The sequence below is a fragment of the Pleurodeles waltl genome, chromosome 8 (genome assembly GCF_031143425.1).
Source record: "Pleurodeles waltl isolate 20211129_DDA chromosome 8, aPleWal1.hap1.20221129, whole genome shotgun sequence".
NCBI classification, from domain to species: Eukaryota; Metazoa; Chordata; class Amphibia; order Caudata; family Salamandridae; genus Pleurodeles; species Pleurodeles waltl.
Genome location: NC_090447.1, coordinates 609,097,444 through 609,114,471, shown reverse-complemented (window position 1 = coordinate 609,114,471; position 17,028 = coordinate 609,097,444). Strand labels below are relative to the sequence as shown.

General features: G+C 43.1%; 1 protein-coding gene across 4 annotated transcripts in view; it reads left to right on the top strand.

Annotated features, from left to right (window-relative positions):
* Window positions 1-17,028, top strand: part of LOC138249130 (regulator of nonsense transcripts 3A-like) — a 698,030-nt gene that overhangs the window by 407,309 nt on the left and 273,693 nt on the right. For all 4 annotated transcript variants that reach the window (XM_069203154.1, XM_069203153.1, XM_069203149.1 and 1 more), the window contains one exon: window positions 11,731-11,841. In XM_069203154.1, the coding sequence (XP_069059255.1) occupies window positions 11,731-11,841 (111 nt within the window). The remainder of the gene's footprint in view (window positions 1-11,730; window positions 11,842-17,028) is intronic.

Genomic DNA, 17,028 nt, shown 5'->3' with positions numbered 1-17,028 from the left:
CTCTTGCTGATTGGTCCCTGAAGGGGGCAGGTCCTCTCAACACGCTCTTATCGCTCATGGCAATCCTGCTGCGTGGAATGCATGTGAGCTGTGCCCGGGCTCCTGCCTTAGACTCTGAGTTTCATGGACTATCTAATAGATAGAGTTTGTTGGATCCTTGTACGCTAGCTCAGGTACTAAGTTGAAGTTACCTTGATAACCTGCCTGTTTATATGGCCCAGCTTCCCTGTCTACTATTTCTTGTGGGACCTTGCTTTTAACTAAGAAATGTGCTAGTCATGTTTAAATGATACTATGTCCTTAATGGTGAGTAACTTTGTAGCTTGGGAAGTGCAGTTGTGTTCAAGCGACCGTTGAGAAGCAAGCATGCCGCAAACAGTGCCTTAACCCCTTTTCGTGAGGCTCCCTTTTTTGCTTTGCCGCCCCAGTTCGGGTCATTACATACTTGCTGTAATAGAAAAGCTGCGGGCAAGTGGGACTGGGTGAACCGCCCCTGCTTGACTGCTACCGCAAAGAGACAGCGGACTACTGCCATTCCCAGGCAATGATTGATCTAAAAGCGGGATAACTTGAATTAGAGGGAGTTCCATAGCGAGCTCGGTGCATTAAGACATTGTATCACGGGTGCTGGAACTATTCCTTTTTTCTCTTTTCTCAGAAAATGCCATAGGCCATTTTTAATGCCATAGGCCATTTTTAATGCATGTTCATTAGCTTTCCCTGTGATTTCATCTTGCTGTACATAAAACCTTCTGCCATAATTGTAACACCTAAAGGTGCAGGGGCCACTGATCCATATACCGTAGTGTTTGTTTTGTTATCTAGCCCTGTTGTAGATCTACAGATCGGTAGCTGACAAGTTGTTTAACCAACACTCTGAGTCCTTCTCTTAGAATGAGGAAATTGTGAACAACAGTTAGGTAATAGAATGGGGAAACACAAGTCATCCGAGGTCCGATTGGCAAGGGTACAGCTCCAAAAATGCTGAGAAATTCAAAGGACAGATGCACAATGGCAGAAATAGACTACCTTTTACCCAATGTTGAATCCATACTGGGCGACAAGGCAATGATGGCCAAGGATGCCACCTCAAAAATAACTTCTATATTTAATAAGGAATCTTTTAAAATGAAATAGGCACCAAATCAACATTAGGTCTTTCTACGGAGGTCCAGGGATCTGAATATTTGCCAATAGTGGGCAGTAATGGAATTATACAGGTCCTAATCCAGTCACTGGACCACACACCAAGAGGGAATCCAATGTCATCAGAATCAGAGAAGGAAGGGGGTGGGAGGATGGCTTTTGGTGTTCCCTGTACAATCAGATACTCATCCCTGGCTGATAGGGAGCTAGAGTGCTACTGCTATAGTAACAAATTTAATGGCTCAATGCCCCATAATCTGTGGGTCCATGCCAGCAGAGGAAACTCATGGGGGAGAGAACCACCCCAACCTTTCAAAACCTCAAGATGTAATTGTAATGACAAAAAAATGAGGGAGTTAATCCCGAAAGTTGGTAAACTAACAAGTGAGATAGTGGATTTAAAGGGTATAGTAAGATCCCTGATGGTACAATTGGAGAGCCAAAAGAATCTTCTACTCAGCAGACATGCTGAGGGAGCAGCACCTTGCACAAATCACAAGGCCCACAAAGGTTAGGCCCACCAACTGTGTACCGTAAAACCTGGATAACTCTGCCCAGGCACGCCATAACTCCACTAGATGTCCTTTGCACCAGGAAACGAGCAACACTGAGTGTGGTGCACTGTGCAATAATAAGCCACTAATGGGAGTAATGGAGCTAGAGTGTTTGTAGCATCCTAAGGGCAAACCAGCATCACCCTACTACCAGAGTTCCACGATACCCAATGGCACCCAAGCAACGAATAACAAATGAGAGCTTGCTGAGTAGTAGGGGTCAGGATAGGGGGGACCCCCATTTTAAAACGATTTGATACCACAGTGAACATATTAACAAAGTGGTGGGTCACAGGCTAAAGCAAGCCTGCCAGGAGGATGAGGATTTGCTCATAAATGCAGTTACCCACTGGATTCAACACAACCGGTAATGTCTGTCTGTTGTGCGTTCGGACGAAGTTAAAGTGGAATGACTATCCAGTGGTAATGGAGATAATGATATTGTTGCCCTTATTGTTAGTAGCAAGACCATAGTGGCCGATTTGATAGCCATGGACCTACGGCCAAATCCAATTCTAAAACTTACAATAAGGTTCAAGTTACACAGCCCGCAGATTGACACTGACCTTATATTAAGGAACCAGCCGGTCAGAATTAATTAACAAACACACTATTGTAATACAACAGACCTGGATGCAGTAAATTGACTGAATGAGCTTTCGGTAGGTAATACCCCTATTGCAATATCATCATATACCCAGCTTCAAGGGCTGAAGGAAACATCAGATAGAACTTACGACGGGACTGCGCAACAGGCAGTACTGAATGATGGAAATGAGACAAACACTGGTCCTGAGATAGGGTTAAAGGCTGATTTATGTATTCAGAGAACGTCTAGACAAGAATCCATTCACCTAGTTTCTTGGAATGTAGCAGGACTAAGGTATAAGTTAATGGACCGAGATTGGCATGAGGACATCAACCAGTAACATCTTTGGCTCTTCCAGGAAACATAGCTGTTGGTTCCACCTCACAAGCTTGGGTTCAAAACTTTCCACATAAACACAGTTCCCTCATCGAGTGGACCATTGGGAGGCTGGTTCTATGGATAGAAATTTCTTTAGATGTTACTGTAAATGTCTCCCTATAGATTTGGCTGACATTCTGAGTTTAAGCTTAAAAACAGATAACAGAACATGATACCTATACCTATTGAATGCGAGACCAAGGAGAAGTAGTCTGGTGTCCCACTTCATAGAAACACTAGGTAGAGGGCTCATTATGACTTTGGCGGTCCCACAATGGGATCACTAAAGCTGCAGGGAAGATGCCACTGTCATGCTGGTGGCGTCCCCCCTGTCGTATTACAATGTTCCTGTCGGGATGACCGTCAGGAACATTGTACTACGACATTCCTGCTGGGCTGACCGGGTGGAACAGTGCTACTGTATTGGCCTCAGCTCCCTTAATGGAGCCGAGGCCAATACCTTAGCACACCAGCGCTATTGGAATGCACACTGTTGGCAAAGCAGACAGTGCGCATTCTGATGGTGCTGGGCAGGGGGAGCCCAGCACTGCCCAGCACCAATATGGGCAGTGCAGGAACCCCCTGTGGCCCCCGGCACTGGGTTTCCGCCAGCCTTTCCATGGCGGGGTGACCGCCATAGAAAAGGCTGGTGGAAAGCTGAGTTGTAATCAGCACAACGCCGCAGTGGCTGAGTACAACTCGGACCAGCATCACTCCATTGTGAATGATGTTCTTGGCGGTGACTGCGTCCCCTGACGGGTCTGCTCCCCAGGGCTGTAATGTGCCAGTCGGACCATCTCGAGTGTGGCAGTCCTTGGACCGCTACACTCCTAATGAGGCACAAAGTTCTTTGTAGATTTGACCCCAAAGACACAATCATTATAGATGTTGATTTTAAAAGCATCTTTGAACCAATAAGTGGCCTAGAATTAATAGCAGAGGAAGAGGATATGGCAAGGGCTATTCCAAATTACCGGTTGGCCCCGCAGTACCTTGCAAAGCAGCAGCTATGCAATTAGAACACCTTACTTTAGAGCACAGTTTGAGAGCATGTAATGGCAGGATCAGCCATGATAATACTAGCCTATACACATTTAGACAAGGCAATGTCCGATCAGAGATAGATTGCATTCTACATAGTGCAACAACATGGAACAGGATAACTACTTTTAAAATAGATAACAGAGGTGAATGTGACCATCTCCCATTATGCCTAGAGATGTCAAGGTGTCTTCCAGAATTGCAGACACTTGACAAGGACCTATTATCAATACAACTGACTACTGGAATAAGTCATAGGTTGTTAAAGTGGCCAACTGTAGTAAGTAATCTAGCGACCATGACTAACATCTATAATGCATTTTCTGTTGTAATGAGCCCATTTGTCAGTTATACCCCACCGCAAATCCCAATCATAGACATCCACTATTCCATGGTTGCAACCTTAAAGCCATATTAAACAAAGTAGCCAGCCCAAAAGAAAAAGCAAGGGACTAAAAGAGACACCTTATATAATCCATGGTATACTAAGAATTGTAAAGTGGCTAAAAGTCATTATTTAGAGGTCTAAAAACATAAAGTGCACTAGTCATGCATGAGGCTAGGGCTAATTATAAATAAATAAAAATCTATCTAGTGCTGAAAGGAGCTGGGAGGAGGTGAATTGCAGTGATCTGCTCTAGGCAGCCAAGTGCAAAGACACCACGCTGCCCATGAAAGCAGAGATGCTGTCATTTGTACGGTGCACTATCTGGACCCTGGTATCTGGATTCAACACTTTATCGATCTATACTATGAACCTATGGAGCATTGGCATGGAATATAGTACCCACTTTAGCATAGAAGAAACGTTGGAGGCTATTGATATCATTAGTTGGAGAAAAGTTCCAGTTTTAGACAAAATTATAGGGGACTTATATAAGCATGACCATTTTTGGGCACCCTATATGAACTTACTCTGCAACCAAGTTGCCTCGAGAGTACTGGTTCCGTCCACGTGGGGAGTGGCTGAAATACTCCTGATTCATTAAAAAAAAAGGGAGCAAACAGGAGCCTGGAAATTATGGGCCAATCAGCCTTACAAACACATTACAAAAAATATATGCTAGGCAGGTCCTGAAAAAAGTGAATCACTGGATGGAAGAAAGTAACATCCTGTCAGTTCACTAAGTATGGTTCAGAACTCATTGTATGAGTACAAATGACCAGGTCTTCATACTTTTGTGCATTTTGTGGAAATATATTAAAATGAAGGAAGTACACATGTATGTTGCAATTGTCGACATAAAGGTGGCCTTTGACCTTGTCCTGAGAAGCCTTCTATGGGCATCGTTGAAGAGCCAAGGTGTACCTGACCACCTCCTGACCCAAATAACGAAGTTGCACCAAAATAACTATGCTAAGGTCTGCTGGGGACCCGTGGCAAACTGATCTCTATTAAGAGGGGAGAGAAGCAGGGGTGCTTGTTAGCACCCACCCCGTTCTCACTTTATGTTAATCACGTTGTTGATTATCTCAAGAAGTGTAGCCATGATTCCTCTAAGCTCTGTGGTAATGCCGTCCCAGCACTACTTTTTGCAGACAACATAATTTTGGTATCACAGATGCCTAAGGGTCCCCAGCAGCTACTCAACCCCGTACAGGATTTAGAAATTAATTCTAGCAAGACCAAAATATATGGCTATAAAGCCCATAAGATCTTTCAGAGGAATATTACAGTTCTGAAGCAAAAGTTAGAAAATATAACAAATATTAACTATTTGGGTGTAACACTTGATTCTAGGCTATCTTTACTTCCCCACATAAAGCAAAAGCAGCCCTTGCCCAGAGCTCGATGGCTGCACTAAAAAACAACACGCCTTTGCATCTAAAATGATCACTTTGGCCCTTGAGACATACAAGCACAAGGCACAAGAGGCACCTCTGTACGGGCTAAGCTCTACACTGCTCATGCTCAGTGAAAACACATTTGTGAGAGGGCTATTTGGCCTCCCTACATCCACACCATTAATACCTATATACCAGGGCCTAAATATCAAACGAATAGCATAGAGCAGTTTTGAGACCGATGCTCTATTTGATAGGATTATTGTGTAGGAAAGTCCTCCTTTTTGCCCTGGTCACCTCCAAACTTTTTGGACAGGTACTGGTGATTACTGACCCTTGGCTATGCCCTGGGTACTGCTTACCAGTCCCAGGACCAGTTCTCTGTGTAAAGTGGATATGCAAATTAGGCTAATTATAATTGGCAAAGTTAACCTACCTATAAGTCCATAGTATATGGTAAGGCGTGGAGGTTTAGGGACCCCAGCATAGGTAGTGCCCTCATAGGAGCACTGCTGAGGTGCCCAGTGTCATTTTAAAGGCAGGCCTGCCTTGCTGGTTGCTTTTAAATTAAAGTTACATGCAAATTCGACTTTGGAATTAAAAGTAGTTCCAAAGTCTTAAACTACCTTATTTGTATATATAAGTCACCCCTAAGGTGTGCCCTATGTGCCCCTAGGGGTGGGTGCCATGTAACTATAAGCCGGGACCTTATAAAAATAGTTTTATAAGCCCTGGTGAGGTAAAACAGCAAAATTCGTTTTTCCCTCATTGTAGTGAATGGCCTCCATAGGCTAGAATGGGGAGACTTTATTTTAATTTTAAAAGTCCCCTTCACTGACCGATACCAAGAGTTTGGTATCAAATTAATAGTTATAATAAATCCCACAACTTCCAGTTGTTGAATTTAATATAACTAGTTCAGGTAAAGAGTTTTAAACTTTACCTAAAAAGTTGCCAACTTCAGCCCTGCAGTGTTTTTGCTGCTGTGCTCTGATTGGCCTGCATCTGGCAGCCTGTCCAGGCTGCCTTGATGAGGTGTGAAGTGGCCTGGCTTCACACAAAGAGATGTACCTGTTGGAGGAGATCCCCCCCCCCCCTCAGCAGATGGTGAGGCAGAAGGGGGAGGACTGCCAAACTGGTCTTCAAAGGCAGAGAAGGACATTTGGAGCAACCCAGCAACACCCCCACATCCTGCAAACCCAGACAGTTAGGTGCCCCCTTGATTAGATTAGGAGAGGGCAGGAGAGGGGTGTGTTTAGGATTTTTAGCCACACCAGTGGGTGGGCTCAGCCAGATGTAACCTCCAAAAATCACTTTCAGCCATGATGTATTTTTTAGGAATGTTGCCTCCTGGGATTGATTTTTGCCACACTTCCCAGGATGTGGTCATCACAGGGGGAATGACCCTGCACCTGATTGGAGAACCAGGACCCCCCCTGTTTTTCACCCAGGAGCAAGGATAAAACTGGCAGACCTGCACCCACACCTCAGATCCCCATCAGATTCCAACAAGGAAGATTCACAGGAGAAGAAGGACTGCCCTGCTGGACCCCTGGCCTGCACCTGGACCCTGCACTCTGAAGGACTGCACCAGCTGCACACTTGGGCTTCACCAAAAGAAGGACTTTGCCTGGCTTCAACTGGTTCAAGGAGGGACTCCCTGTTTGTGACAGGTGAAAAATTGCTAACCAGAGTCCATAGGCCAAAAAGGAGTTTGCGCCAGGTGCATTCTGGGAGTTGTAGTCCACACCCACCAAGGATCATCTCTGAGCCTTTCGAACCTTGGAGTGAGCTGTGGACCCCAAAAGAACCTTAAAGGAACATCTGGAAGAAGATCCAGAAGTTTGGAGAACTTTTGAAGATAAGCTCCATAGAGGGACCGACCCACCGCTGCAACTCCAGCCGGCTTGCCTCAACCGCGACCCGGCCTGACTTGCAGGTTCGTCCCGGTGAAGAAAATCTCCAAAAAAGAGACTAAGGACCAGATGTACGAAAGGATTTTACCCATTCTGTGTCTATGGGAAAAAGCTTTCGTACATATGGCCCTAAGTCCGAACGTAGGAAGTTGACCGGGACCTCCCAGCCAGCGTATCCGAGGAGGGCTCCAAGGACGTCGGATCAAGATCCAGGTTTGCCCCGGTCGAAGGATTTTCACCTCGAAAAAACGACTAAGTCTGAAGGTAAAAATCTCCACCGAGGGCTCCAGCGACGCGTATCCGGAGAAGAGTTCCAGGAGGTCGGATTGGACTGGCAGGTTCGTCCCGGTGAAGAAAATCTTCAGAAAAACGACTAATACGGAAGGTAAACTTTTGACCGGGGCCTCCCGCGGGCTGTTGCCAAGCCGGGCTCCATCGTGGTTGGCCTTAAACTTTGACTTTGCCCCGGTCGAGATGCGACCAGATGACCGGATTGGCGCTTTTTGTTTCTAGGCGCTAGAAAATAATAATTCTTTAAAAATTCATATCTCTGATTCCCCTTATCCGATTTTATTCGTTTGTGTGTCATTTTAAAGATAAAAATATAATCAATTTTTATAAATTGCTTTACACTCTGTCTCCTAAGTTAACCCTTGTCGCTCATTGCCAAGCTACCAAGGGTTGAGCTGGGTTTAATTTACTGAGACCTAACTGGACCTAAGTGGAGGTTAGTGGCCTATTGCTAACTGTAGGTACTTACCTGCCCTTACCAATAACCCATTTTCCAACATATGGACAATGCACGAACTCGTCCATTATGGAGAGGAATTAAGGGAATTACTGGATCTTGATGATCTGTGACCTTCCCCTGGTTGCCACACTTTCAGGCCCGGTTTGGCACACTTGACCTACCTTCTTATTGGAGCGATCACCAAACATTAACATTAGCTCAAATGAAAACAACTGAAACAGATATATTGGGAGTATGTCTTGAATTCTCCACCAAAATTCCAGATCAGGCAGGTTGACCACACAGGGCCAGATGTAGCAAAATCGAATTTTGCGAATCGGAATTTGCGAGTCGGTGCGACTCGCAATTTCCGATTCGCAAGATCAGATGCAGAACGGTGTCTCAGACACCGTCTGCGAATCTCAATGGGGTCGCAAAGACCCACCTCATTAATATTAATGAGGTGGGTCGTATTTTGCGACCCCAGTGAGATTCCATGCACTCACAGGGATGGTGGCCTGCTGGAGACAGCAGACCTCCATGTCTGTGACTGCTTTTTAAATAAAGCAGTTTTTTTTTTTGTATTGCAGCCCGTTTTCCTTAAAGGAAAACGAGTTGCAATACAAAAAAATACCGAAACCTTTTGGTTTCGGTTTTTCAGAGCAGGCAGTGGTCCTTTGGACCACTGCCTGCTCTGAAAAAACATTAATGCCGACATTCACAAAGGGAATGGGTTACCACCAGTGTGACACTGGTGGTAACTGTGAATTGCTTTGTGACTGCATTTGCGGTCACAAAGCAATTCTGCATCGCGGTGCGAGTCGCAAATAGGAAGGGAACACCCCTTCCTATTTGCGAGTCGCATTCCCATTTTGCGAGTCGGTACCGACTCGCAAAATGGGAATGTTCATCGCGATGCACATTTTGCCATGCAAAACGCTTCCTACATCTGGCCCACAATTCCTTACTGTTAAGCCGAAACCAAGTTTTGAAGACCAGTTAAATGTTGCCCAGCCGTATATAGTGAAAATATTATACGTCAAATTTGGCTTTAAAACTCTTCATATCAAAATTTATAGTGAAAGGTGAAGGCTACCCAATAATTATGATGCAAACCCCATTTGCACTTTATGCACTTCAGGAAGTACTGAAAACCTTGCATACATTTTATTCCTCTGCACAGCATATGATAAGTTCAGAAAAAAGTGGATTTTCCCGATCTGCCCTAGTATGGGTGTAGGAAACATTATTTATAAGCACTAGGAGTCCTAAAATATGGTACTTCTCCATCCTAGACTTTAGTTTGAGTAGATAGCTACTAGCAGTACAAGTTGTATGGAAAAGTCTGGGTTTGAAGTTCTAAGCTGTTCTGACAATGCGAGTCTAGTGCCCTACTTTGATAGGACTCCTGAGAAAAGAATGATTGCTAATATATGAATGTTGCGGCTACAGTCATGCATTATATAGAAACTGCATATCCTTTTATTGGGTCTTAATTGAAACAAAAAGTAATTTTAGTGTATTTCAAAAACCATTTTACTGATAAGTGATCCTGTTTTGGAACTGGTATGACAAATTGTTTTTATTCCTGTATACAAAGTTTTTTTTGGGCTTCCTGAAGTTAGAGTAGTTTTATAAAGTCCATTTATTAGGTTGTTTAGAATTCGCACCAATTCACTTAGTCTATATCACACTCCTACTGTAGAGCTTTAGTACTAAACTTATTGCTGCTTTTATTAAGTGATTGTAGTAACTGGGAAGTTAGAAATTACATTTATGCACTTTATTGTATTAGCACTTTATTTCTGACACAGCATTGACTGTAGATACTGGGCTTGCGAGCCTTCATCGCGTACCATTCTAGGTTTTTGACTATGGTTTCTTTTCTGCTCTGCTGTTTAATCAGAGACACTGTGTACAAAAGTTTTTCATACGTAAGCAAGGTGCTTTTTATAGTAAGATGCCAACAAACTTATTTAATCCTTGTTTTTATGTATAACGTTTATGGCCTATGGTCGAAATAAAGATTTCTACAACCACTCACAGCTATTAGCTACCAAAGCCAAGATAAACTCTATGGTAGAACCTATGACAACAGAAAAGGAGATATCAGCTATTGCTAAACTCAAGCTTGGTAAAGCACCAGGGCCTGACGGCTGTACTGCAGCCTTCTATAGGTTGTTTTGCCATAAACAAGTACCAGTCTTTCTACGCTTTCTAACACCTTTGTAGACACAAGCCAAATGACTGCTTCAATGAGAGAGGCTAAAGTAATGGTCTTACCCAAACCAGGCAAGGATCATAACCTACACTCATCCTGTAGGCTGATATCCCTATTAAATATAGATGTTAAAATCTTCACAAGCATTCTGTCTCAACCTTCTCCTCATGACAAATATAATAGTCCCCAACCAATCGGGATTTCTTCCCTGTCGTCAATATGATGACAACACCAAAAAGCTCATCCATGTTATAGAAAAGTCTCAGAGAAAATGCAGCAACACTGTTGCTTTAACTGAACGCTGAGACGCCGTTCGATAGAGTGGATTTGAAATGTATGATGCATGTCCTCAGAAAAATGGCCTTTGAAAGCAATTTAGGTAATGGGTCCCTGGAAGCAGCCAAGCTCCTCAGGCATTTATCATAATGAATGGGTTCACATTGTCTCCTCTTAACAGTCGAAGAACAGACATCAAAGCAGTCACCTGGGGAACTAATACATAAAAATTAACAATGTTTGCGGAAGACATCATGATTTCATTGGAGAACCCGTGGTCTCTCTCCCTCTACTGTCTGATGAACTTGATAAACATAGTCAAATATTGGGTTTCAAGATAAAGATTACTAAGTCAGAAGCCCTCCTTCCACACCCACTAGCACAACAACAGGAAGCCCTGAATGAAATCACCCCATTAGATTGGAAGGCAGTGGCATATCTAGGCATTAAACTAAGCCATACATCCTCCCAGATGGTAAATGTCAATTACGCTCATTGTTTGACTGATAGTTGAAGAGACCTGCGGTCTTGGTGTATGAAATACTTCACATGACTAGACAGGGTCACAGCAGTAAATATTAACATACTGATGTGTCCCTTTGAGACTATCCTAGAGGCAGTCCCCAAAAATATCCTGAAATAACTGCAGTCGGCCATTAACCAGTTTATCTGGCAGGGGAAGACCCCACAAATAGAATACTGTCATACTATAGGGTGGCTCACCTGTGTTCATGGTGGAATGGAGGAAGGTTGAAAGTGAAACACAGAGGTATCACATTGACTATTCAATAGTGGAGACCCCACTATGGCAAGTCCCATTGTTGCAACGTAATTAGCGAGGCTGGGGCATGTGCTTTTCGCATGTCATTAGGGTCACACTTAAAATATCGGACAGTGTAGTTAAGAAGTGACAACTGTCTCCTATTCCTTAATATGCTGTCCTACCTCTTTCACTTTAAGACTTTACAGCAACTATGGACAAACAATCTTTCCAAAATTGTTTTATTCCCTTATAGCAGTTTCCTGAAATATTTTGGATACATTTCATGACAGTTTTAGTACTAATGAATTTTTCAATGTTTTTTGTTTTGTAGATCCAGAATATAAATCCTTCTTAGAAAATTACTGCGCAGATAACGAGAAAGTCAACCCCAATCCTGAAACTATGTTGGGAGAAATAGAAGCCAAAACAAGAGAGCTTATTGGTCTGTTTTATTTTACTTACTACTCTAAATAAGTACTGGGCTTGTTGACAGGTAATACATTTGTTTGCAAACTATCAATTTGTCATTTTTTTGCAGTTTTGTCTCGTCTGTAAACTGTACACAGACTCTTTGTAAATTCCATGCCTGTTAAAATCTTGTTTTTAACCTCCAGTTCTGAAAAACAGTGCCCTGCATTAGCTACTCTTTTTTTTAAATACTTAATTTTCTCCCTGGTTTTCCAGCCTCAAGAAAAATGTTATCTTTATTGTTGAAACTTACAGACCTCCAACCGGGACTGGAAGGAATTGCACAATTACTAACTACATTTGCAGGTTTATCCGCCTCCACATCAATATAGACAAACCCTGTGCTTATTTTTTCTCCCCCACTCCAGTGGACCCTATGCTGCATCTTGGTCATGCAGAACTCCAAGTTGCGCCCCACATGCTCTGATACTTTGGAATTCAGGTGTATTGTGAGACTTCAGATGTCCCTTAAAGCACAAATCACTTTCTGGATCACCTTGCCTTTGTCCGTGGCAGGCTGTCTATCCATTGCAAAAATGGTCATGCTCCCAAGAATATTTTATTATTTTACAAATCTGCCAATGGTGATACCGTCTTGTGTGTTCCGACTGCTGCATGTTGGTGGAGCTCGCTTGGGGGTCGGGCCCTGCAGGATAAGCCTCCCCAGAATGCAATTACCATTGGATCCCTGCAAAGTGGGGGGCCCAGACTTTAAGGCCTATTATATCTCAGGGAAGCTGCAGTGGCTGTCCTACTGCCTCCCTGGGCACAATTTATCAGAGAGTAGCTACTCACCCGTACAAGTGAGCAAAGGCCAGCTACATAGTTTGATATGCCCAGGCAAGAGGTGGCCCTGGATACTCCTCTTTTACTGCGTGTGGCACTCACTTACTGGAAGATGGCACCAAAATACACTACTTCCTCACTTCCTTATGCAACAGATGTCCCACTGAAAGGGCTCCCCATGAACCCCAGTATTTTGACGACGCAACTCCTGGCTTGCTGGGAGCAAGGGAGTGAACTGACGTTGGGCTCCTTGTTCCATAACCGTACGCTGATGCCGCATACCGACTTCATACAAATGCATAGACTCACTGCAACTCTCTTTCGGACACATGTGAGAATTCCTTGCAATGTACGGAAACACCTGGCGCTGGACAGGAGTGACCACCACATACGAACTTCTTCAGGCATTACACAGCATGAGTGAAGGCAGACATCTGGTCTGTTGGTTATACCATGGGATCAAAGCCCATTCGAGGACATCACTTAGTTAATTAAAACTCAAATGGGAGGTGGACTTGAGCCTTTAATTCTCAGACCGAGACGGGCCGGAATCCTAAAACATCCCAAAATAGTATCACGTAACACAAGATTCATGCTTAATCAACTCTCTAAATTGCATAGAGCATGACCACGGTGTAAAAGCCCTGATTTTGACCTGCATATGATGTGGGCCTGCCCAGATCTAACACCCTACTTGGCAGGTATTGCTTCTACCCTATTAGACATCACAGATTTGAATCAATGGAACACCCCTGCACAATGCCTGTTAGGGTTACACCCCAGACCCAGGGGATCCAAAGTGATTCTCTGATTTGCTAACCTGGCCCTACTATTAGCTAAGAGATTGATAATGAGAAATTTGAGATCCCCTAAGGACCCCCCCCCAGTGACCATCTAGCGGGAGTAGATGGAGCCCTTGGGATTAGCTGAGAGTGTTGCCTTGTGAAGAGAAGAATACAGAGGCTTCCTTAAAGGACCCATCTTGCTCGAATGGGATGCATTAATGGGGGCCCTCATGGCACAAGATAGGGACTCAGTTGGTGAGGGTTAGATAGTTATGCCCATGAAAACCTAGCATAAGTTAGAGCCACCCCCATGCCCACCACACTTACTCATCCACTAAGCTCCATAATTTAACTCCTACATGCCTCCTAGGTTAATAGACCGATTATTGCCTACTATTAGGTGACAAGTTTGGTTAAATAAAAGGGTTGGAAGCAGGGGTTGGTTTATAAAGCATGAAGTTAATGAAATATACGACAATTCCATACAGCACATTGCACAAGATGCTCAATGACTGAGATTTTGTTCCTCATCATAATGTAACGTACCGATTTAATTATATGGACTGTTGGAATATGCATAAATAAAACCAATAAAGTTTGTGTTTAAAAAAAAAAAATCTTTATTGTTGAAATAGTCTGATAAAACTTGCTCTTCTAGCAAAGTTTACATCACCGCTTTCACAATGTTAGCATAACCCCTCCCAATAGTAAATCAACTCTGTTCTTCAAAAACTTAATGCTGGCCCTGAGGTCTTGTCAAACTACAAGCCTATTTATGTCTGAGCTACATGGCGTAGAAGAACACTTTGAAATGGGGGTCACATCACAACTATCCACACTGTTTTAAAACAATCACTTGTTTAATGATTTCTAGTCACGATTTCACCCCAATTGAGTAAAGAAACCACCATTTTAAACATCAGAAAACAGTGCTTCCCACAAGAGACAAAGTTAAACTTCAAATTTGAGCATTCATATTCCTTGACCTTTTCTAATCGGACTCAATCAAGCATAAATTCTTCCTCAACTTGCTGGTCATATGCAGCAACGGTGGAGTGAGCCCAAAAATTGTGCATTTCATTCCTGGCAAACCACATTCTGCAAGTCTACCTGAGTCCATCTATCAGCGATGAAAACCAGAATGAGATACTTTAGGAAGAAAAGTGCACTAGGCCTCGACAGGCACTGTTAAAGTAGTAATCACTTCTGCCGTGTTGGGTCGTTATGATTGATCTTTTTGAGACCTGTTGAATCAATTTCCAGAGTTTCTTCCAGGAGAAAGAAGGGAAGCAAAATGTGCAGACGTTGCCACACATATCAGAATTTAACGACCAACTTTTAATGAGCATCTAATTCCCTGCTGAGTGTAGGGTTCCCAGAAAACGTAATCTGCATATTATTTAAAATGAGGGTACAAAGACTGGCATGCCCACTGCTACAGAGCCCCCTTTAAAGCCCATCAAGCCTCTGTTTCTTTCCGAACTTTACACAAATCAAACCTAAAACTACATTGTAACTACATTGTAAACTGCTGGCTAAGTGTCTGTACAATGAAAGCAGAAATGAGGCCTGATAATCATAACATTCTAAAAGTTAAATAAGGACCCTGTAAGAATTCTAGAGGCTTATGGTGGTTAGAGCTAGGTATGTGGTTGATGGTTTAGATCTTTGCTGTCAAACCATTCCCATATTTCCACATGTCGTACTCATTTGACTCTAGATCACTCAGCATTGAGGCAACTCATGCTGTCAAAGTCATTGGTGGGAAAGATTACTTCACCAAGGAAGAGGTGCAGATTATCTCCTAATCTGGGCTCCTTGCTTGCTTCTCTTGGACCTCTGTCTTTTAAGATCTGAACAAAGGACCCACTAACAATGTGTCGAAGGCCTTTACAACCCCCTCCAAATAAAGTATGAAGCATTATGGTTCTGACAGCTCCTATGCCAAAGTCACAGCTCCTCTCTACTACTGAAGAAATAAAGGCCTCCAAAATAATTATTGACCTTCCTTCAACTAGTGTCCAAACATTGCTCTATAATAGTCTCAACTGTCTATAAATGCTTATGGCTCAACCCCTGATACATCTGTTGTCCCACACAGGGAAAGCAAGAGGATGGGCACTGCTAAAAAAAATATGTTTGGTACAGTTGATACTGCATTTAAGGTAATTAAGGTATTTTGCAAAAACTTGTGAAGGATCACAGGTGAAAAATTGACGCCTACTATTGTTTGAGATGGATAGTCTCTTCGTTTCAAAGCACTGCTTCCTTCCATATACTACCTGCATCAACAGCAACATTTCAACTGGCTGAACTTCGCAACAAGACCTCAGTTCTATTAAAGAAGAGAGCATATATTCAAAATGATGTCCCAATCAGGAAGAAAGATACAATAAAGACACCAGATGCATCTCAGAAATCTGGCTATCCAGCATATGGATGAGGATTAAAACATTCTCCATGCTGTGTGACTGGATGAGTGTAGTCAGTTTTCAAGCAGCTAACTTTCACTTTCTAATCATGAAGAACCAGGAAATTTCTGTATTTGGTGGTGGGGAAAACACTTCCACTGCACAATCCTTCCATTCTTGCTGAAATCAGTTTCTCAGACCTCCAAATGCATGTTGGTAGTTGCACCTCTCTTGCTTCAAACAATCTACACTAGTTCATCCCAGCACAACTGCAACCTAATCAGGCTAAAAGAAGCCACAATCTCCCTGCTTCATTGAATGGAACTGGATGTCATTTACCAAAAGTGAATTATAGCAGCAGTTCACACCCTGGTTTATTTGGGATTGATTATCAGCAAACAGCAAGGAATGTTTTTCCTTCGGAAGACAGAGTATCAACAATTTGATAGAAATATTGTCTTCTTTTGAAATCTCCAAACCCAATAGCCCACCAGATTTCATCTCTTCCGCAGTTGATCGCTTCCTGTATCACTGTTGTGCCAAATGCAAGATTTCATGTGAGGCCACTACAGAGCTGTGTAGAATACCATTGGATATAGAGAGAGAACACCTGGGACTGCAGACCTGAACTCTTGGGGATAGTGGTACAATCCTTATCCAGGAGGTGCAAGAAAACCCACTTGATGTAGGGGGTATCATTTTTTTGGAATCCTCCAACCCAGAACAAATTATAAAGGATGCCTCTCTTCTAGGTTGAGGCACTGACCTGGGAGAGCTGACTGTATAGGGTTTGTCAACTTCATATGAAAGCTCATATCACATCAACTGCTTGTAGCGTACAACCGTTTGCCTAGCTCTGAAGGTGTCTGGCCATCTGATATTTTTTTTAATTCTAGTGTGAGGAGAAAACACTGCCACGACGCACTACTTTAACAACCAAGCAGCATCAAGCAAGACTGCTATCTCGGGAGGCTCAGAAAATCTGGTCATGGATTATAACCAGGAACTTGTCGATAAAGGCACTTCACCTACCAGGGCACTAAATTCAGATCTTATCCGCAGGTTCTTTGAAGAAAACCATGAATAGGTATTACATGACAAAGTACATTTTCCTGTTTCACGCCTTCAAATATAAAATGCAAATCTCCTCTACGAGATGGGAATCACGTTCACTGGGTA